Raw genomic sequence first — 23,963 nt, forward strand, 5'->3', positions numbered from 1 at the left:
AACAAGCATCAGAAGTTTGAACCCCGAAGGGTTCTTAAAGCCATACATTTATAGTGCAATTTACGTCATCATCTATAGAGGCAGTGTTTAAGCATATAAGGTAATGAGAGGAACCAAAAACTGTCTATGCCAGATGACCAACAATTACTATTCTTAAAATATACATGGTCAGCACCTTATAGATCATGGGTGACATAAACAGGACACATCTTGCAAGATGACAGGAAACTCCCTGTCTGGGTCGACTTGTTCCCAGATGTGTAAAAATATATATTGCTCCTTCAGCAACTGTCAGCAATTGTTTTCTGCTTAATGGTGCAAAACCTCAACTTTGATCAGAGTATTTGATATTAAACATGGCCTGTAGAATTGTGGGTCATAATTGGGCCTCTTAGCCCACCTTAGGATGCTGCCGAACCATTCTTCAGCCAGATGTTTACTTGATTTACAATAAAGAGCTGTTGTTACTGAAGCCTTGTGTGCTTCCTTTACCCGATCTAACATACACTGAGAGCATCTGCACCAAAGACAAATTCCTTGTGTGTCCAATTATACTTGGCCAATAAAGTATTCTATTCTATTCTATTCTATTCTATTCTATTCTACTCTATTCTACTCTACCCTATTCCTACTCCTATTCCTACTCCACTCTATTCATGGAGAAAAAAAGGAGGAGATTTTCTCAACATTTGTCTCCTTCTAAATCAGTGTTTTTCCAAACCTGGCAACTTTTAAGATGTGTGGTCTTCAACTCCCAGAATTCCTTACCCAGCATGCTGAGGTATTCTGGGAATTCAAGTCCATACATCTTAAGTTTAAAGTTTAAAAAACACTGTTTGTGATATTGTTCAGTTGAGGAAATCTTCTTGCTTCCTTTTAGGTACTTTATGATTAATTATATTAGTGTTACCTTTCTTTCCAGCCAAGAAATTCCAAGTTTTCCTTTGAGTTTAATCCTGTACTTGTATCAACCGCATATCAAAACAACTTACCTTATGTGCGGCCATAACCTGAAAATAACATTTAACACAGCACAGTTCTTAAACAAAATGGTTTGGTTGAGATCTGCATATGTGGGACTGATTGGGGTAGATTGCAGGGGTGACACCGAAATATAATTTTATCTAAATCTTAAATTATTGTATTTTATTCCAATTCCATTTTAGACTGTATTTTATTCCAATTCCATTTTAAATTGGTTTTATCAAAATTTAGTAATAATTTGTTTCTGGAACTTTGCACTTTGATATGGGCCAAGGGCTAATCAATAAAGACTCAAGGTCAATATATCAACCGGACGAAAATAAATGCATATGTTTTGAATGCCTGTATCTTTGTTTCAGACAGCAGAAGTGGCCCTGGCGAACCTGAAGAATAAATATGAGAACGAGAAAGCCATGGTAACAGAAACGATGACTAAACTGCGCAACGAATTAAAAGCTTTGAAAGAAGATGCAGCAACCTTCTCATCCTTGAGAGCCATGTTTGCAACCAGGTACAGAAACCAATTGTTAAGGCAGGAGTTTAGCTGGTTAAGCAGTTTAGGTTTGGTTCAGCATGGACAAAGAGGCAAGGTCCAAGTCCCTCCGAGTCACACTTTTATTCGGAATTGAACAAAGATGGGTTTTCTCATAACTGGAAGAACCCAGAATGATTTCAATGGCAAGCTTTTATTCTTTACTGGGTGTCATAAAAAGGAACTAGCAAAAGTCTGCTCAGCAGTCTGTAAGCAAAGGACCCAGAGACCCAAACACCCCCCTCCTAGCAATCAGCATTTCATGCATGTTTTTCTAAGAATTCCTGTGGTTTTGCTTATCAGTCTTCTCCACACCCAGGACAAATGCTTCTCATTTCAGCCAATTCTACATATGCTCCTTCCTCATCAGAATCCTGGTCAACAAGATGGAGGGGAAAGGCATTGCATTGGAGGGTGCTGTCCAGAGGTGGGTTCCTACCAGTTCGCACCTATTCGGTAGAACCCATTCGTCAAATCTACTGGACCAGTTCGAAGAGGTTCCACCAGTGGGCCAGGAAAGCAGGCCACATCTACAGAAGAGGTTCCATAAATTTTTGAAACCCACCACTGGTGCTGTCCTACAAGCTCTCAGAGCCATGTTGGCACATCTGGGAAAATCCAAATCTGAAAGCTTCCAGGTTTTCCCACCCCGTTGAAAGTTCAAGATCCTGCCCCCACACATTCACAAGTCCATTACGTGGTCCAATCTTCCACTGCCACACTGGCAGCTTCCAGCCATCCAGTTCTGGCCAGGTGCAGTGACAAAGGATGACCTTGGCTTTCTAGAAAGAATGTTATTATGGCTACATATCACCCAACTCCGTATAATCCCCCCTCCCATTTTCCCACAATAGAAAATGAATAGTAGAAAGTGTGGCAGGCCTGAAGTCCAAAAAGAAAAGATGGACACTCTCTATGTATTCAATGCCACTCCATGGGAGCAGGTTTTCTGGGACATGTTTATGAGGTGTTTTACATTCCTAGCAGCATTCAAACCATTGTCTTAGCCAAGTAGCAAATATTCTCTAGGGCTTCAGGCAAGGATTGATTTTAACTTTTATCTGCAGAAAAATCCTCCAGAATGATCAATTCCTAATTATATATTAACTCTACATAACTGCATCCCTAAATAAATTGCCCACAAGATTCTGTTCTGTTCATAGTATTAATTTGGGAAGGTCAAAGTAAAATCAGTAGGCATGATTCCAGGGGTGACATTCAGCAAGTTCTGACTATAGATCTGCATTTTAAAGAAGCAGAATGGGATGGAAACAGAAAAATAAAATAGTGATGGCTCATCCCAGATAATATATTAAGTTAGCTATGGATCGGTGTATCATGGATTCCAGAAAACTGAATTATTTGAAGAGAACAAATCATTGTGTTCAATCAAGGGTGAAATTCAGCAGGTTCTGACGCTCTGGAGAACCGGTAGCAGAAATCTTGAGTAGTTCGGAGAACCAGCAAATACTACCTCTGGCTGGCCCCAGAGTGGAGTGGGGATTTTGCAGTATCCTTCCCCCAGGAGTGGGGAGGGAATGGGGATTTTGCAGTATCCTTCCCCTGCCAAGCCCACCAAGCCACACCCACAGAACCGGTAGTAAAAAAAATTGAATTTCACAACTGCATAATTCCTTTCCCTCCTATTTCTTTTTTTAAAAAGAATAATAGAATTGTTAAAGTATACTCATTAAATATTTATTTAAAAGATTAAAAATGAGCATAACCCGGACTGGTGAAGCTGATAAGAAAGTGGATTTCAAAATGCACTGGTGGGGGGGGGAACCCACTTAAGACTATGCTAGCAATTGGAAATGACCTGTTGGAAGAAACGTTCATCTGGGTTCAGCTCCAAGTGGGGAAAAAGACACTGGAAACATGGAGGTTGCTTAGAAAGATGGTTTAATGGTGGACACGACCACATGGCTTGAGGTCCTGGGGGAAAAGGTGATCACATGCTTCCAGGTGAAGAAGAAGAGAGCGAGAGGAGGGGCTTGCTGGGTCTTTAATACTCTGTTCGGCCCCACCTTTTTGTTTCTTGTTCCTGTGTAAGAAATGTATTCTGATTGGGTGTCAGACTCCCATGGGGCCATGCAGGGGCAACTCTTTAGGCTGAGTCCAGGTTTGTGTGAATTCTCAGATGCCATGTGATGAGTTGGGTAAAGGGCTAATGCCTTGATTCCATCACCTGGAGCTGAAAGGGAGGGTTCTTTGTTATGTAAATAGACTGCTTTGGGCTTCTTAATGGCCCATTGACAAAAGAGCGGTGGGCAGGAAGCTGCAGGAATTTACTTTGGGTTTAAAACGTGTTTCTCCCTTTTCACATCCAGGAAAATATAATATTCTGCCTTTTCAATATTTTCTAGGATATTTCATTTTTCTAGGAGAGGAGTGGGTTTTAACTTCCTACAGACCCAATAATTATTTTATTACAACTACCAAGTTAAAATGAGTCTTTGTTCTTCAGCTAGCAAGAGAGAAGAAAGGCAACCAAACTCTTATAAAGAGTTGTCAAGATTTGAAAATGAGCATATTACACATTTGGCCATTGACAGATAATTGTTTTAGCCCTGATAAGGAAGACAGAAAAGGGTACAAAGGAATCATGAGTGTCCCTGTGAGAAAGAATACTTTGTTATGTAGAATACTTAGCCTGGGAGAACTTGGAACACCAGTATAATTGATGGTTAATCTGACTAATCTGACTCTCTCCCACTTTGAATATGGGAAGTTGTAAACACACAGGCGCATAAAGAACAATAAAGATACCCTCCACAATATTTAAATGTTAGGACTTTGTAGTTTAGAAGGAAGACAAAACATACGATTTTTTTTAAATCCTCTAAAATATCACAATTTTTTTTTTAAATCCTCTAAAATGTCACTTCCTTTTAACCTGATACTTTATCAAATTAAACAAGATATTCTTTTAAAAAAATATTGTTTCTTTTCTTGGTTTATTGTTAACTTTAAACAAGCTTTATAAGCGCCATGTGGCAGCTCATAAAAGAAGCCGCTGCCCTTTGCTTTTAGTGAGAGGAAGTCATAAAAAAGTAAATTGAGCTTTCAGAAGAAAGCCTTCGCATACCATTTAGTACTAGTTTCCAATCCTGTTGATTCTGTATGTTGCATGCACAAAACTACCTTTCTTATTTCTCATTGGTTTTATTGTATAACCTCTTGCTTAAATTAGCCAACAAAACATTTATAGAATTGAGTTTGAGCCCTTGATAAATAATGGGGTCAGACTCCACTTAAATGCATCATAATGTGATTTTTTAAAAGTTGGCTTGTACACGATGTTCATTTCTGTAAGCAAACAGACTCTAATTTCAATAAAATTACAGATGCTTCATTCAGTGAGCAAGGCAATAACACAGTATTTGACACTCTGGAAAAATGCTGTTTTGGTTTCATGGATAATTTCTTCTTTAATTTGTAAATGATCATTACATCAAACATTAATATTTTTTTTTAAAGAAATAGTTATACTCCTATCCTGAAAACAGCCCGTGTAAATATGGCAGTAGAAATCACTTCCAAAGTGAGGACTACAAGTAGCAGCAAAAGCCACAAAAGAAAATTGCTTTCATTACCTAGCTGATCTGTGAATACAAGGAAACATGGAAAATACTTTTAAATAACAGAATAACAGAAATAAATAAATAGAAATATATATAAATAAATAGAAATAGTGCAAAATACCTCTAGGCTTCATTTCAAAACCACATTTTAGAATAGTTCTTTTGAAGTATTTTGCACATCAGTGTCTCGTTTTGAGAAGCACCTCTTGATGTATATCGTCCATTCTGGCAGTTTCTGAAGTATTGCAGAAGCTAATGTCTAATATAGAACAATTCTTTATGGTCTTGCATATTCCATATTCATAAATGTTAATACTTTCACATTAATACATGGCACAGAGGGAGGGGAGAGGGCTAAACACTTATTAGTCACTTTATATAATATATAGTATGATATTGATAGCAATTTGACAAGGTATTAAGAGTACTGGTAGACCTCACTTAGTGATTGCAAATCCATGACTGAGCACCACAGGCAAATCCATGGCTGAGCACCACAGTCACTAAGCGAAGCATCATGTGACAGCAACAGACTTATGATCTCATGCCCTCTTTGATCATTAAGTTAATCACCATGGTCCTTAAGTGGGACTTAAAATGATTTTACTTCTGCTTTATCTATTAACTGCTTGCTGCAAGCCAGTTGAAAAGCACACCAATGCAATAATGTCGCTGTGAGGTGCTGCAACTGTCATAAATGCAAGGTTGCAAAGTTTTTTTTCTCAAGCAATACTCCGAAGCAACTAAATTCTTCAAATAATACTTTTATTGGAAATATCATATTGGCACATATCTGGTGAAAACTGACTTTGAAAACTCCCGTGGTTTTCACCTAATTAAAAGTAAAAGATTTTCTACTTTCTCAAAACAATCAGTTACATGGTCCAATCAATGTGCAGTCTGACAACCAGATAACGTCTCTCTGCCTTCCTCCGACCAGGTGTGGGAATGTCCTTGGTTCCCAAGAGAAAGTATTTTGTTTTGGCTACAAAATCCCCTCTTATCTCAAATCCCCCCTCCCTATCCCTCAGCTCCTGTGTGGCAACACTGAAGTGGTCAAAATGGCTTTGATCAGGCCAGATTCAGGGTTGACTTTTTATTTTTATACACTGTCATAATTTCAAACAGTAGTTAAAGGACACAATTGGTAGTCAAGGATTATATCCATGGTAGAGATTAGGGCAGCTGTGCCAGAAAGAACAAAAACTGCTCTAGAATGTGTGGAGGTTTAAAGCATTTCTGAAGAAATGTCTAGTTGCTTTAAAGAGTTGCTGACAAATGACAGGTTTGCAACTTTCGCCACTGGGGAAGCTCCTTTTTATCTTGAATCTGAAGTGCCTCAAAGGAATTTTGATGCTGCTGAAACCCAGAATAATGGCTTTTGAAGAGCCCTCTCCCCACTTAGAAAGGGTTGGTTCTGATGTCCATATGGTTCATGTTTGCAAAAGAAAAAAAGGCTGGCCAGGACCGATGGCCAGACATCTTGACCTGTTCCTCTTTCCTTCTTTCCCTCCAGGTGTGATGAGTATGTCACCCAGTTGGATGAGATGCAGAGGCAATTGGCAGCTGCAGAGGATGAGAAAAAGACCTTAGATTCTTTGCTGCGGATGGCTATCCAGCAAAAGCTCGCCCTGACTCAACGCTTGGAAGACTTAGAGTTTGATCACGAGCAGTCCCGGCGGACCAAAGGCAAATTTGGGAAAACCAAGATCGGCAGCCCTAAAGTAAGTGAGGAGGCATCAGCCACCGTGTCAACCATAGACACTTTCCTCCTGCATAGTCAGGGCCCACAACCACCAAACATACTGGTCAGCAGTGGCACTCAGAGGAAAAGGTATGCATGCAGTCCTATTTATAGTACAGTGCAATGGCCTGATTTGACTTAAGGTCATCCACTGAATTGCAAATACATTATATATTTTATGAGAAGAGGTTTGGGGATGGGGAGGAGAGAAGTAATGGCTTTTCCAACTGTAAACTTGGGCTGTTAATTCCATCTGCCAAGGTATTTTCTTGTCCCTTTCAATACGGTCGTGGTTCATGCCTTCTTAGTATTTTCAGCATATTCTGTATGTCTTGAATGCCTCTGTTTGCATAGATCAGACTACCTCAGGCTGAGCCTAATGTTGAATGTTGAATGTTTAATCGATTTATAGGCCGCCCAATCCCGGAGGACTCCGGATGGCTTACAACGAAAGAAATAATAAAAAATGAAAATAAAAATAAAAACAAGTTAAAATCAACACGCATACATTTGATTACAATCGGGGCTGGACCTCAACAATGAGGTCAACAGCCCCAGGCCTGCCAGAATAGCCAGGTTTTAACAGCTTTTCTGAAGGCCATGAGAGTGGGTAAGGTCCGGATTTCTGGGGGTAGCTCGTTCCAAAGGGTCGGAGCAGCCACAGAGAAGGCTCTCCTCTGGGGAGCCGCCAGCCGGCATTGTCTGGCTGACGGCAGCTGAAGGAGGCCCACCCTGTGGGATTTCACCGGCCGTTGGGAGGAATGTGGCAGTAGGCGGTCTCGCAGTTATGCTGGCCCTAAGCCATGTAGGGCTTTAAAGGTAATAACCAACACCTTGAATTGCATCCGGAGACCAATAAGTAGCCAGTGCAAAAAAAAAAGTGTTAAAAAAAAGCACATCCATCCAAAAGGGAACATTCTAGTAAACATTGGTGCTAATATCCCTCAGTGGGTTGAGGGGTTTTCATTTCCATGTGCTCCTAAGTATATGTGTCAAAAAAAAAGCACAAAGAACGAACGAACCTCCAAGACAAACCCATATATGACTGTCCTGCCAAAGGCCGCACCACCATAAGGAGCCATTTCCAAGAACCACTTCAAGTGTTCCTATATTCCTATAGGTTTAGTTCTGTTTGGTGTAACTGTTAACTACAATGATGTAAATATGTGTGAAGCCTACATTCTAAGCAAAGAACAGCCGGTGACCCACCAAGCCATACACAGCAATATATTTATGATGTTGATTTGTAGTAAATTTATGTTGCTGTGGAACGATGTTGATCCCCAGCAATATTAACCAACCATCTCTAGCAATGGAGGGGCAGATGCTGCGTGATGAGTGGCAGCAAGAATAGATTGTATTGAACGCATGATGGGACATCACAGTATTGACTTGGCTTGATTGACCACAATCCTTTACCTATTATTTTTTCCTCAGAATATACAAAATCCCCGCCTGCCTGTCTAGCATTCTATTATGGAGTGGTAGCATATTATTATGGGGTGACAGCAATGATAGAAGATGTTGGCAATATTTTGGGTGATTTCTCAGGAGGGTGGGTGATGTGTGATATTTAATTCCAGGGGCCATTGCTCAGTAATTAAAGTAAAAACTCTTTTGTTTCCGTATGTATTTTTTTTCTTGGATCTCCTGCAAGACAATTCTCACCTTCCCCTTGTGATCAGAGCCATTCCAGGACTTCAGGGACCTATCTACTGCCTTTATTAAGAAACCCCTCAGATCACACCTCCACAGAGCCATTTCTTCTGAGGGGCCCCATTTCCATGAATGAATCCTTCCATGGGCACCGTCTCAGCAAGGAAAAAAGGTTAACCGTAGCCATCCCAGGTAAACATTTTTTCCTTGGGCACCTGTAGTGCAAAATGATTAGCTTAAGTAGAAGGGGAATCCTCTCCAAGTGCTCTACATGCCATCTTTAATTTGGACAAAGGCTCATCTCTTTAGGGATGAGCATCCTCAAACTATTTTCCCAAAGCTCATTTTTGACTAAGCAGACGGAGGGGTTTAATACAAAGGGACTTCTACTTATTTAAATTTCTACTAAACAAAAGACATAGTGGTTCATATTTCTCTCTGGTGAAGGGTCAGATCGGTGTTTCCTCAACCTTCGCAACTTTAAGGTACGTGGTGGAATTCTGGGAGTTGAAATCCATGTATCTTAAAGTTGACAAGGTAGAGAAACACCTAGAGTTAGACAGTGATGTAAAAGCATCTCAGTGAAATAAGCTTCCCTGGCCCTTCTTCTCTCATTATGAACTAAATAAATTGTAGACTTTCTAGCTCATGTTAAGCCAAAGTTATGTCTTTTGCCTGGATTAAATAGCAAACATTAAGACAGATCCTCCCCCCCTCCGCCCCAAGGTTCAGAGGTAAAAATACTATCTGGATTAATACCACAGGAAAAATGACAGATGAGATCGTTTGTCCCAACATTGATTCAAAATTTGTAAAAATGGTTTATGAAGTCTCATGTAATGTGACCAGTGCTCATAATACTTTAGCCACTATCTTTTAAATTTCCTTTCTATATGTCTTGTGTATATATATGCACAAAGTAAAAGAGAAATATAGAAAAAAGAAATCTTTTGCATACCTACACAGCTGTACAGATGGAATATGGATATATTTTTATACAGAAAATAGTGTTAGCCTTTTTCTCAAATTGCATTCTGTGGGAACATTTTGATAAGAATAAGTCCTTATTTCCCCTGTGAATCATGATTAAAATGCACATTTACAGAAGCTTAGGAAAGTACTACACACACAAGGCAGAAACTAATTTGTATTAGCTCTAAAAATATATATCTTTTTCTTGAACTGATATTTGGAGGACTTTGGCTGTTCTATACCTTTGATTTTCAAAAATCTTCCCCTAATAAAGTTTTTAGACACCCATGCCAATCAGCTTTGCTAATTCAAAGAGGGTGAAAATATAATCAGTCCCCAAACATTAGTGTAAATTTTCAAAGAAACCATAGATTTACCATCAGAAGTTACTGAGTATCAAACAAAATCTTTCTATATATATATTTTTTGCAATTATTTATGGTCATGAATGTATGTGGCCGTGATTTGAACTTAGTTTAAAATGTCAGTGTGCTATGTTTTATTATGTTCAAGATTATAATCCTAGTTTATTTCTAATTGGTTTTCAAGTTTTGATCCTTGCATATTTGTAAAAACTATGAGAGTAGAGAAGATAAAAATGCTGCTTAGGCTAAATTGCTTTTTATAGTTCCTCTCATTTCCATTAATTCACTTTTCACCCACTCTCAACATTCAAGTTTCCTTGCTCAACCCTTTCCTTATCTAGCATTTTGGCAATGTCAGAATTCTCCTCTCCTCCTCCTCTTTTTTTTTTTTTTTGCTGTTGCTTTTCATAGAAAAAAGACTATTGTTTTGAAAATGTAGACTGTGCTCGTTCAGAGCAAAATGAAAAATTCTTAAAGGAAGCAAGTGTTGATACCAAGCATTGATTGCAAATTGTTTAGGGTGGGTTAGATGTTTTACCAGACCAATTTATTTAATATCAACGAAATTGGGATTCCTCGTCCTTTTTGACCTGGGGCGCATTAATCAGTTAGATAAAATGCCAGCAACATTTTCATAAAGTGACTGCCAGGCCAATCAGAAAACGAACTGCTGTCTACATAATTATCTCTAGTGGTACGTAGACAGTCAAAATATAAAACAGATTTCTTGTTTCAACAGAACCAGTTTTTTAAATTAAAAACATGGTTTAGTTACAGAACTTAAACAGGGCTGAGGTCTGTTTTCTGTCCTTCTTCAGAGAACACTGCATGAGGAGCTCAAGAATAATTAATTTAGAACAAAGATAGATGTTAATTAATTAGTATAACTAAAAGCTGAAAACTCATATTGGCATAGTTCAGAGGTGGATTGCTCCTGGTTCGAGCAAACTGGTAGTAGCGGCAGTGGGAGGCACCACCCACCCACCCGGATGCTTCTGCGCATGCACAAAAGCATTGCACGTGCACACAAGCGCACATGCGAACGCGGCTGAACCGGTAGTAAAAAAATTGGCAACCCACCACTGGCATAGTTTCTTAGATGGAGAACCTTGACACATTTCAACCAACCGCAGTGGTGTCACACAACCTTTTTATAATTTCCACATTTGAAAGGAAGCTCCCTCTCCTTAAATGTTGATTTATTATTATTATTATTATTATTATTATTATTATTATTATTATTATTATATTACATTTTGTATTGTGTTTGATTTTGTATACTAAAGAATATGAGGCAGTTTATAGATCTTAAACAAACTATAATCCAAAATATAATTTTGTGGCTGGGATTGTACTCCAGCAAAATTCCACAAGCATCACTTTTATGAGCTAGTGAGTCAAATATGACTCCTGGAGTCTAAATGCAAATATCCACGTCGGTCTTTTGGTTTTATGCAAGCAGTTTGCCATTGCCTTTAAAAAACAAGAAACTTCTTGCAGCTGTAGATTTCCCATCTCGTCTGACTGTACAGATACTCTTTGATTTACAACAGTCCATTCAGTGACCTGTTGCAGCGGCATTTTAGAAAGTTGCAGTGGCACTTTAAAAAGTAACTTATGACTATTTTTCACACTTATGACCATTGCAGCATTCCCATGGTCATGGCAACAGACTCTTATTTATGACAGTTGCAATGTCCAAGGGTCACGTGATCACCTTTTGCAACCTTCTGACAAGCAAAGTCAATGGGAAAGCCAGATTCACTTAACTACCATATTGCTAACTGAACAACTGCAGTGATTCACTTAACAACTGCAGCAAGAAAAGTTGTAAAATGGGGCAAATTTCATTTAACAAATATTTTGCTTAGCAACAGACATTTTGAGTTCAGTTCTGATCATAAGTTGAGGTTTACCTGTACTTAGATTTTTCAATACCAGCTAGATGCTGCCACCTTCCAGAACATACTATTATGTTTCCCCCCAAAATAACACCCAACCAGAAAATAAGCCCTAGCATGATTTTTTTCCAGATGCTCATCATATAAGCCCTACTCAAAAAATAAGCTCCGGTTAAGATCGTCAGCCAGACGGACATGTTTAGTACCGTATTTTCCCTGATAATAAGGCCTAACTGGAAAATAAGCCCTAATGCTTCTTTTGGAGCAAAAATTAATATAAGACCTGGTCTTAATTTGGGGAAAACACAGTATCTCCATAGGTCCTAGTAGATAGGTACCACAAAAAAGTCCTTCTAAAAATATCTCCCATAAATTTTGAAGCATTCAGGCAAAATCTTTTATGACTACAGTCCTGGCTGAAAAATGGAAGGAAAATAAATCACAAATTGACCAACCTACCTTTGATGATGTTACTTGACCAAGATCCTATTGAACAAGATAGGATGAAAACAAATGGCATAGAGTTGTTCAACCCCAAACCACTGTATGATTTCACATCTAGTTGTGAGAGGCAATTAAAATAAATCATTGTTAATGTTACCTTGACAAAACCATCTCTCTTGTACCTTGTTTATTACTTACAAATTCCTCTCTTCTACCTCTCTAAAGTCGTGGCTCCAGTGGAACGTTTCCAAGTACAGGACATCTCTCCTGAGGAACACTTAAGAGCCATTTTGATGGATTTGGCATCTAGGCCCAAAACATGTTACCAAAAACAAGGTGGGGGTATTTTTAGTCATATAAGTAATTCTACCACCACTAATAATTACTTTGTTGGTTGTTTGGCTAAAGTTGGTCCCAAGATACTGTGTCTTTGGTGGAAATAGGTTAAATTGGTATATTTTTAACGGTAAATGCAAGAGATTAATAGTCCAACACCCCTTTTCCAAGATCCTCTGGTAATTTCTTATAGTCCATATTTTTGCTTTATTGTTCCACTCAAATGTACAGAGGTTTGTTTGAATACTAATGTCTCAAAGCAATTTAACATAGAATAAAATGTTCCAGGAAATAGTATATATACTATTTTTCTTTATAAAGGAAAATAAAGGGAAAACAGCCTTTTCCTCATTACTGCCCATTTAAATGCCTGTAGGAACAAAGAAAATGAAATACAGTGAGGCTTAGGTTCTGTGCTTCCAGAGAGATAAGAGAACTGGAAAGAATATCTTTTACAACACTGGCACACACAATCTCTAAGACTGAATCATTCCCTTATTATTCCTTTTCTAAATTACAGATGCAAGCATCAGCCAAGAAAAACAAATAGCAAAATATGAAAGAAATCAGACTCTATTCCAATGTTTTTCAGTCTCGACAACTTTAAGATTTGTGGACTTCAACTCCCAGAATCCCCCAGCCAGTATGGTAGTACTTCAATTCTGAGAGTTGAGTTTACACATCTTAAAAGTTGCTAAGGTTGAGATACACTGCTCTATTCAGTTACACTCTACACCAGTGTTTCTCAACCTTGGCAACTTGAAGATGTCCGGACTTCAACTCCCAGAATTCCCCAGCCAGCTTGAAGTCCGGACATCTTCAAGTTGCCAAGGTTGAGAAACACTGCTTTACACAGAATAGATATGGGGAAGCAACACCAACACCAACATCTTTTCCTACTTTCAGATTGTGTGGGAGGACCATCTTTCCCATAAAGAGTGCCCATTGCAATAATTGGGGTCAATAGCTTTAAGATGACCTTATACACCCTATACAAGACTATGATGCTGAATACACTCAGTGTATATGTTCGCAGCAAAGTCTTACCCATGAACTCCTGAATTATTCCAGTGTGCCCATTTCTTTATTGAGGCTGTTATCCAGAAAGCTCAGTTTCTTTACCCTGTGCCCAGGCTGATAGCCAAATCTGGCCGTAGGTTCTGCCTCAGTTTACCTTCCTAATAAACAACTGAGTTGGAAGATCATTTAAAAGCAGTTTATTAAGGCACCCTGAAAAAGTGGGATCGCTCTATGAAAAAGGAGACAGAGAAACTCGAGCCCCATGTTTCACTCCTTTTTATAGTTAACACAATAAAGAAAATGCAAGAGAAAAATTTATTGGGCAGGATAAAAGTAGCCTCCCCTTTGCATAGGAAATCAGTCACATGTAGTCAAGCATGTTACCTATTTGCATCCCATAATATCCCACATGTTCATTAAAATGAGGTCTGAGGTTATAAGGGGCGTAAATTGTAAGGAAAAAGGTTGTTTGGAGTTCACAAAAGAGATAAGCCAGACCCCAATTTGTACTAACAAATTTTTTCCTATCTGGAGCTAGTCTCCAGCTTGTTTATCAGTTCAAAGCTAATCAACCTGAACACCCTTTTAAAAGAGAGAAAATAAATCAAATTAAAAGGCAAAGTAACTGGTGTTGGTTAGCAAGTTACAAAATCCATGTCACATAGGTGGAAAGGATTAAGATTTTATTTGAAAATAAAAGTTTTCCCAGAAGATAGTTTCAAAGTGAGCACACACCCCTTCTTGGAATGAACCATTTTTATGCAATTTTGAACAGTGTACATAAACTATAAATCAATCATGAAAACCAACTTCATTTATAGTTCTCAGCAATCATAGTAATGTAGGTCAACTAAAGGTTGAAAGTATACTAAGGCTTTTATCTTACAATAACATTCCTTTACTAAGAAACATTCCTAGGTAACTGGGTCTAGGGTGTTATCTATCATCTTCACAAGCAGGCATTCCTATTTACAAAGACAGGTGGTCTGGTTTCCCTCTAGTGCCGACATATATGCCTAATAAGCAGGTAAACCAGTGGAATAGACACAAAATGCCACAGCTACAGTTATGTAACAAATAATAAGCAATACATGAATTAAACATGATTTATCAATACATGAATAAAAAACATGAATAGGTTAAAATGAGCTGTCACACTAAGGCTAATCAAATTAAGCTTGCAGACAAGGTGCGTGTGAGCGAAGTGCTCGCATGCATGCTCACATTTGCAAACCGGTAGGGAAGGTAAGTGAATCCCACTTCTGTAGGGAAGCCACCAGAAATACTGTTTCCTCCTCCAGGGGTCCAACCTTAAGGTTTACTGGGGGTTCTTAAAAAGCTGGACCAGAAAACAAGCTTGTTCAGACACCCCTAATCCTCAAAATTCATCAATTTAGCTAGTTCTTCCCCCTCCTTCCTCCCAGGGCACTCATTTTTCCAGTGCTTTCTTTCTTTACAGATGGCACATTGATCCCATCCTCACTGAACCATCATGTTGACTTTTCTCTTGTCTCTCTCCTCTTCTCATTTGGAGTATACTTTTTAAGCTTCTCTGAGGAGATCCTCCATAGTTTTGGTCTTCCACCCAGCCAATTTCTACAATCCCAATGATTTTAAATCCCGGACAATCCCCCAATTGTGACAATGCACTCTCCATTCAGAGATTTGACAGAATCATAAAGTGAAGCAGCAGTTTATTTTAAAATATGTTCTTGCAAGAATGAATGACCAACAAGTAGGCACATCCAATAATAAATTTCAGCAACATTTTATTCCCTAGCCCTGAGTTTAGCTGCCTTCCTTGTAATCCCATTTGTCAAGGACCACAAGGTTTACATCATATCCAAAATGCCTAATTACCCCATGTGAATCTCCCCTCACCCTTTATTCTGTACCCCTTCCCCTTATTTGCTTTTGCCCTTTTTAGGTTAGTTTCTTATTAGCAGTGAGAGTATGAAGCTTGGCAAAAACCCCAGGGTCTGTTTCCTGTTATTTGTTAGCATAAACAGATGAAGATAAGATAAGCAAATATTATCTTTACTATGTGTGCTTTCCTACAAGCTAATGTGGTTAAACCACCGGCTCTTAGGGCTACAGGTGTTTCCTGTTGCTTAATCTTTGTTCTTTTAACTTCTCTTGGCTATTTACATATTCCTAAAGGGTGTCAGACATCATTGATGCAAAAAACACTTTACTATTCTCCCCCACCATGAGTTATTTATAAAGTAATAAAGGTAGGATAAAACAAACAATGCAAAAGGCATCGCAAAGCAAATGAGCTCCAAAAATTGGGTTATAAATATCATTTTAAAAAGCGAGGCATACATATTTGCAACAAGTAAAGCATTTACTGCAAAAAGTTTTAAAAGAGTTGAGAGTGTGAGGGGGGGGGGGGGAAACAGCATTTGTATAAGTGCTCATACAAGGTAAGACCAGGTAGGACTGGATGAAGGGATGACTTTTAGCATTCCGAACTAAGTGCCTTGTAAATGTCAGCAGAAAAAACAACAACATTCCCTAGTGGATGCATACCCCCACTTGTGTGTAACTTCACTTGTGTGTAATTGTTGCAGGAGATCTGCAGAATTTTTAGCAGGGATATTTGTGATTGTTCAGATCTGTATAAAATGAAGGAAGATCGTAGGCAGGTTAGACAATGTTGTTTAGAATGTTATTTGCGCTGCTAATAAATGAATGGATTAGGTTTGTGTGCAGGTGTCTTTTCCCATTTACGACTATAGAGCAGTATTTTAAATATACAGTATGTATGGCTTCATAGAATGTAAATAAACCACACAGGCTTACTGTATTTAATGCAGTTATCATTTTCTTAAGCAGGAAGTGTTAAATGCATTTTTAAAATGCAATTGGACATCTTTACAAGAACATTTAAATTGCTTTGTACTTTATTAAATAAATACAAGTTTTCATTGTGCTTCATGTGCTGTGAAAGGAAAGCAATGTATTAAAGGAACTCTTAGAACAAGCTAATATAATTGGCCAAGGGCACAGAAGGGTTGATGCAGTTACTAAATTGGTTCTCAATCTTGGCAACTTTAAGATGTGTGGACTTCAACTCCCAGAATTCCCTATCCAACATGATGAGCCTTGGAGTTGCATGGTCACATGAACTATATCTTTTGGAGGACTATATGGGGAAAGCACACTGAATGACTGAAAGCATGAAATACCGAATAAATAAGTGTATATGGCAGTGATGGCTAACCTTTTTGATACTGTGTGCCAAAAGCACGTGCCCACACCCATAATGCAATGCATGCATGACCCCGCCCGCTTCCCCCCCCCCAATTTTGGGACTGGAAGGCCTCCTGTACCAATCTGGAAGCCAAAATGGGGTGGAGTGGGCGCTACGTGAGGCCCCAAAATGCAAGCGGCTCCCCGCACATGCACCCCACCCCCTTGTATGCCTGCATGCGTCCCCCGCATGTGCCCCACCCTACCCCCTGCACATGCGTGGCAGAGATCCAAAGACTAGCTAGCCGGCGGGAGGCGCACACACATGCACGGGGGAGCTGGGCTGGGGCGATGGCTGGTGTGCCCGCACAGAGGGCTCTGCATGCCACCTGTGGTACATGTGCCATAGGTTCGCCATCACAGGTATATGACATAATTGAAGGAACAGAGTGAGTAGCATTGCCCAAGTGTTCATCCATGTTCATGCGTCAATTTCAGACAACAGAAATTGTCGGGAGTGTATTTGATTGTTCCTCCTTGGGAATTACAGTCCTTCCTTGCTCCTCTCTGACCTGTGAGAATCAATTTTCATACTGCCAGTAATAAAAATAAAACCACATATGAATAAATCTGACCACTGTAGAAACAAGAAGCAGATGGAAATAGGCCAGTCTGCTTAAAAGACAGGGCTATGTAGTCCTTACAAAGAACTGAAGGAAAATGAAATGCAATGGGGAAAATAGTGCCATTACTAAAGTTAGCCATGGCTAACTTGCTTAGATGTGCTAAAATTCATGTCATTCTTTTGGTACCTGGGATATGAAATGTACATCTTATCTTGCTAACTAATTTGTTTTCTGACTATAATCACTTTTATGTCAGCCTAACAGCGTATGGTTTTGCCAACTGCAACCATTAATCATGTCTGACTGATTTAGAGAGGAATGTTTTCAGCAAATATTTTATTATGATTAAAATTACGAGTAGTATTGTCATCATTTTCTGATCATTTGATGTGATCATACCACATTAAGGTTTTTATCAGCCAGCAAATTAGAGCTTTATGGATGAATTTCAAAACAAATCCATCAACCTGTTGATAAAGATGGATGAAGGTAATGCCACCTGGTATTTTGTTTCCTCTAATGCCTTTAAATATTTCATCTGAAATGGCTATTCCTAAAGGTTTTAATTGGATGAAATTACATCAGGGTGAAATTACATAGGGTTTGAAAAGCTTTTCAAAATTTAAGATAACTTTTGGAAATAAAATATGCATTTGATCACTTTACGCTTACTTGAGATAAACTAAGCTCTTTTTTCCCATGGGTGTTCATAATGGAGATGAAGAGAAGTTCCAAAGATGAAAACACAAAGCAAAAAATTATTAGAAAATTGCCAGTAGTTTCTTTGATACTTAAACAAATATTACATACACATTAAGGGGGAAGGAATTAGAATAAGTTTTGTAACGATTTCCAGCGAATCTGGAAAGAAACTCAAAAATTGCCCTTTCATTTCAATACTACATTTGACAAGCATTCCAGAATAGAATTTCTATACTTGTTCTCTTCATTGATCCTGTCTATCAAATGAAGCTCCTTGATACCATCTTTAATGACTCTCCACAGACACATCTCAAACTGATTGTCATTGCCATAGCATTGCAATGAATTACTCTGATTTACCAGGGAATAGAATATGTGAGAGCCATAAGCATATAATACTACACATGTCCTGCAAAGAAGTATGAGGCCTACCCTGGGATTAAAACCTGTCAACTTTAGAACTATGGGACAGGTTTCCTTATGTTTATGTGTGCCTGGCTACTTTCCTTTGCAACCAGTGGCAAACTTGCCTGACCAATAACCAGCCTAGACACAGTGAAGACCTTTTGTTTCATTTATTGCAATAAATGGAGACGCTTTCAAAGCTTGGTTCTCTCCAAAGTTCATCATCTCAAATCAACATCTTTATATATTCCCTGCACTGGCTATACATCTGTCCTCATTCCCCATTGGCGGAGGTACTATGAGGTTATATTCTCTCCGACCACCTTCTACATATTTTCTGCTACTCTCCCCAATCATACAAAATCATACATTGCATGTGCATTTAAATGAGCAGATAATATATGCACACTGTGTCAGTTAATATTCAATATTATATTGAGCATGCTCTTTTAGCTTGTTTTCGAGTTCTTAGTTATTTTATGGATTCTTAGAATAATAGGTTCTTTCCTGTTACTCGTTTTGTTTAGTTTTGTTTTGCCTATTTTTCAGTTCATTTTGCTTTGCCTTTAAACTAGCTATTTCCTATTGCATCTACTTCATCTTACAGCTACTTCCTCTTACAATTTTAAATTTTGAATTCACTTACTCCTATCATTTCCATCCAAACATTGTTTGAAGTTAAACCATTGGTTGGGTTAAACTCCCACCCAGTGTCTAGAACAAATTGTTGAAAGAATTAACTCATTTTCACATCAAAAAGGGGACGCAGTGGCTCAAGGGGATGCAGTGGCTCAGTGACTAAGACACTGAGTTTGTCGATCGAAAGGTTGGCAGTTCGGTGGTTCGAATCCCTAGTGCCACGTAATGGGGTGAGCTCCCGTTACTTGTCCCAGCTTCTGCCAACCTAGCAGTTTGAAAGCACATAAAAATAGGGACCACCTTTAGTGGGAAGGTAACAGCATTCCATGCTGTTTAATCATGCCGGTCACAGCGCTGGCTCTTCGGCTTTGAAACAGATGAGCACCGGGCCCTAGAATCGGGAACGACTAACACATGTGTGTGAGGGGAACCTTTACAAACGAAGAAAGAGGAAGCAAAGGGTGGGCTAGAAACTTAGAAGGCTGCTACAGGGTTCTTCCATCTTCTCCTGAATTCTTCCTATCTCTTCCTTTTTTCCCTTCTTTGAATTCCACCTTCCATCACAAGATGATGGACCCATTCCCTTTATTATTTATTCAGAAATAATCCATGTTTCTGAAGGCTTTAATTCTATGGTTTGAAGTATTTCCCCCCCTTTTTATGACCCCTGAATGACCATTGCTAAACTAAACTCCTTATTATTAACCCTTTGCATTTAACGGTTTTAGCCAGATGTTCATTACTAACCTAACATTTTCAACTGGTATTTTAGGAAGCACCAAATGCATCTTCAAGGTATCCCTAATTACCAACCTCTTCACAAAGCCATAGTGAGGAAACTTATGGCAGGAATGATAAAGGTGGACCCATATATATGCTAATATACAGTATATGATCAAGAAAGCATCTAATACATCATTTATATGTGACACAGATGTACCTTCTTCATATCCTTACCCAGGCCCGCTGCGGACAAAGAAGACACTCTTGCGCAGAATTTCCCTTTGTGTCCTCTCCCATGGTCCCACTCCAAGTTATAAAATATCAACAATAAAAAAAGTAAAAAAAAAGTCCCCTTGCAAGTCCTTCTCTTTTTTAAGAGCCGAGGTAGCGCAGTGATTAGGGTGCAGTACTGCAGGCCACTTCAGCTGACTGTTATCTGCAGTTCAGCGGTTCTAATCTCACTGGCTCAAGGTTGACTCAGCCTTCCATCCTTCCGAGGTGGGTGAAATGAGGACCCAGACTGTGGGGGCGATATGCTGACTCTGTAAACCGCTTAGAGAGGGCTGAAAGCCCTATGAAGCGGCATATAAGTCTAACTGCTATTGCTATTGCTATTTATATAACTGTGCCATTTAGCTTTTGGTATTTCTCTTTTTAAAAATGCAAGTGGTGCCACCTGTCATGTGATACTCTTGTATGGTGCACAATCTGCATATCATTTTGTGGCAGGCCTGTTCCCAACACGCCTCGCACACAGGTGAAGATCTACAGCAGAGAGCAACTGCGCCCCCTTCAGGACTTGTGGATTTCAACTCCCAGAATTTGTGAACCAGTCATGCTGGCTGAAGAATTCTGGGAGTTGAAGCCCACAGGTCATAAAAGGGGAGTAGTTCTCAACCCTGTTCTACAGTAATTCTGAAGCTATGTAGTAAAATAATTGTTATTCTAGTTAATGAGAGGACGGGACAATTAAGGTCCTTTCACTGGCTTTGCAGTTTTCATAACTCCTGCTCTAGCCATGGAAAACAACAAAAAGTCAGCCAACACAGACCTGCCATATGTTCAGTATTTTCACATGCAGCTTGTAGATATGTATAGCTGGATAATTGTTTTAATTGAGCTTGATTATTCAAGGGAGTGAAAATTTCACAGCTTGCATTTAATCACAATCTTAAGAATGCACACACCCCTCCATTTTCTTGTTGCAGCTGCCCCTGTTTATCATAATAATAATAATGATCTGGCAGTCATAACTATGGCTAAGAAAGGCTGAATTTGATTGAACTATGTACTTCAAACAAGCATACATTATAAAAGTGTCCTGGTTGATATTTGAAAGCTAACAGGAATGTGATTTACGGCTTATGTATTCCCCATTCATTACAGCATACAGAAAAGAAACTTGAAATGAGTGAGGCATCAGATAAAAATAGGGAACCTTATTTGCACGTGGAATTAACCAAAGTGGATGGGTAGGAAAACTAGATATGTCTACATTCTGTTTTTAGGCAATTAATTCCTCTGGGAAATGAAAAACAGTATTCCTTATCAAACCTATTTCCATTTCCTTAAAGTATTCCTTTGTGTCCATGATTCCTTGTTTTCAGTTTAATATATCCTGTCTTTTCCTGTGTCTGTTTCATCATTATTTTAGATTAACTATGTTTGGACAATATGCCCTGAACTAATTCAGTGAGCATTGTATATGCACAGAATCATTCCAGAGGCAGTACAATTTTATGTGAATCCTATTCCAAATCTGAAAATAATTTCCCCTCAAGGGAAAGGGAAGGAATTCAAGGATATTATTTGATTTAATCTATTTAACAAACTAACTAATTAATTAATCACACTTTACCTCTTGGTGCCACTGCTTTGAGCTGTTTACTAAGGTCTGGTTATATTTCTGTGTCCTTTAGTCAAGTCTGAGAATTTATATTCCCTACTAAGAAATATGTTGTAAGCATTTGTGATACTACAAGTTATTTTTTCACGTATTTTCTTCAAATCTTTTTATCTTGCATGTGGCAAAGGGCATGATGTTCCTAATTGCAGTGATTTCAACAGAACAAAGAAGCCGTTGATTCATAAAGCATTCTGCATAAAAATACTGTTGCACTGTATCCACAATTTTTTAAACATTTATTGAAATCTTTTAGAAATTCCAGAAATGAACACTACATGATGATATACACGTTATGGTCACAGACCAGCAAATTAAACAGTTGACCTGATCGAAGAATAAAAAACAAAGTGTGTGAAACCATGACAAAAAAAAGAACGTATATACATTCTTTAACAAGAACAATTTTTCAAAGATATCAATGCATATATTTACAAACTTTTTTCTGAAAGGCTAAGAGCTTTGTGTGTAGCCTGTTGTTTCTTAACGCCATTTGAGCAGATCTTATTGAGTTATTTATTGGTGGATCTAGATATCTATATATCTATCAGAAAAACAGTTTCACATGAGGTTGCTCTCTTTTCTTTTTCATCCTAGAATAATAAAAATGTGGCATTTGCAAATACAAAATAGTCGAATAGCTAGTTGTACCCATCTTTACAGGTAGAAAATAACCATACATTTTTTTAAAAAAAAAATTGTATGGGAAGATAAAAAATGACAGATAAAAAGCTTTCAAGAGCTGTGCTTATTTTTTCTCAAATCTAGAAAATTGGTATAACTGCTACGTATATAAATTGCTATATATCTGCTAGTAGCTCTAGTGCTAAAACAGAGCTGGTGGAATCCAGAAATTGGTGTAAATGTAAACTTGGGGGAAGTCTGTGGAGAGACCCTAGATTTGGTCAATTATAGACCAATGAGCATGAATACAACAGTTAGGTATTAGTTCAGTACTCGGTAGTTATGGCTCTTTTACAACCAGTAGTCTTCAACTCCCAGAATTCATGAACCCACATGGCTGGCTCAGGAATTCTGGGAGTTGAAGTCCACAGGTCACAAAGGAGCCATTGTTGCCAATTCCCGTTTTAATTGGAGGCAGTGAGTGAGAAAAGAAGAATGAAATGAAGAGGCAGGATTATTTAGATCCTAGACCATCTCCTAGACTCTAGGAGAAGCCCTAATCGTTCCCTGATATTTTGTGGGAATGCACTGCAACATTGCAGCTGTAACACACTGATTCCCATCTTCCTTGCAGAACCTCTCTACCTTGCCGTGAAATGTCAGGTTTCTGCATCATGTAGCTTGAAAAGTTTCATTAAAACAAATTGCAATTTGATAGAAAGCGCTTCGTCTGCCTTGAGCAGATTCACATTCATTTCTGAAATTGTGCTCACATCTGAATGGTGATCCGTTTGGCACATGCCCAGTTGCAGCGAGAGCTACAAAGAAACAACTGTCACATGCACAATGAACGTACACGCTTTTTAACTATCTAGATTTTGTTGTTGTTGTAAAGTGTTACTGTCTCACTTAGTCGGATTGTGTTCACAACTACTGTAATTTTGCAGAACGTCCTGCCATTTTGAGAAATATTCAAAAGCTGCAGGGTAAGCCTTGAGGTATGGTGAATGTAGCTCAAAAAAGTCAGAGACAAGCTCCCCTCAAAATGCTCCCTTCTGGAGCATCCTCTTGGCATGATTATCCTTATTCCCATCATCTAAAGGTTACCCACACCTATATTCACACCTGAATTTATTAAGGGAACAATTTTGGAGTTGTCTTTAAATTTTGGTCCTTAGACATTGTAGAAATATAGTAAGCAAGAGCAGCAAGCCATCTCTTTCTTCAGAGTTATGTTCTGCAAAATGATACCTTCGCAGTTTTTCCCCCTGTTTAATCTTAAATTTACATGCTATGTATTTAAATGAATAGGTACAGTACACTCATTTAAGTGTTGCCCATTATTTCTATGTAGTGTATGACTGAAAGAAAGAAAGGGAAAAGATGTTCCTATTTCTGTCTTTCCGTGTCTGCTACTTCACTAACCTGCTGGCTAATCTTTCAGTTGATTTAGTGAGGAATGACTAAAGTATTTCTGCAGAATATCTCATTGAATATTAAAAAAAAAAGTCTAGAATTATGGTTGTAATCTGCGTTCAGTGTCAACATATGCGTTGTTTAGTCTATTACAGTGTTTCTCAATAATAACAACCTCAACTCCCAGAATTC

At 38.5% G+C, this 23,963-nt stretch overlaps 1 protein-coding gene across 7 annotated transcripts in view; it reads left to right on the plus strand.

Annotated features, from left to right (window-relative positions):
- BICD1 (BICD cargo adaptor 1) overlaps positions 1–23,963 on the plus strand; it is a 116,402-nt gene that overhangs the window by 76,651 nt on the left and 15,788 nt on the right. For 2 of the 7 annotated variants that reach the window (XM_087722977.1, XM_087722978.1), the window contains exons 6-7: positions 1,344–1,495; positions 6,617–6,824. In XM_087722977.1, coding sequence (XP_087579103.1) covers positions 1,344–1,495; positions 6,617–6,824 — 360 coding nt within the window. Of the gene's footprint in view, positions 1–1,343; positions 1,496–6,616; positions 6,935–8,501; positions 8,693–12,407; positions 12,954–23,963 lie in introns of those variants that run through there. The other 5 variants (XM_087722979.1, XM_087722974.1, XM_087722973.1 and 2 more) reach the window with 5 other exon arrangements.

This window comes from Thamnophis sirtalis, unplaced genomic scaffold (genome assembly GCF_051295495.1).
Source record: "Thamnophis sirtalis isolate CommonGarterSnake01/CBP01778 unplaced genomic scaffold, rThaSir2_p1.2 scaffold_9, whole genome shotgun sequence".
In the NCBI taxonomy this organism is placed as follows: Eukaryota; Metazoa; Chordata; class Lepidosauria; order Squamata; family Natricidae; genus Thamnophis; species Thamnophis sirtalis.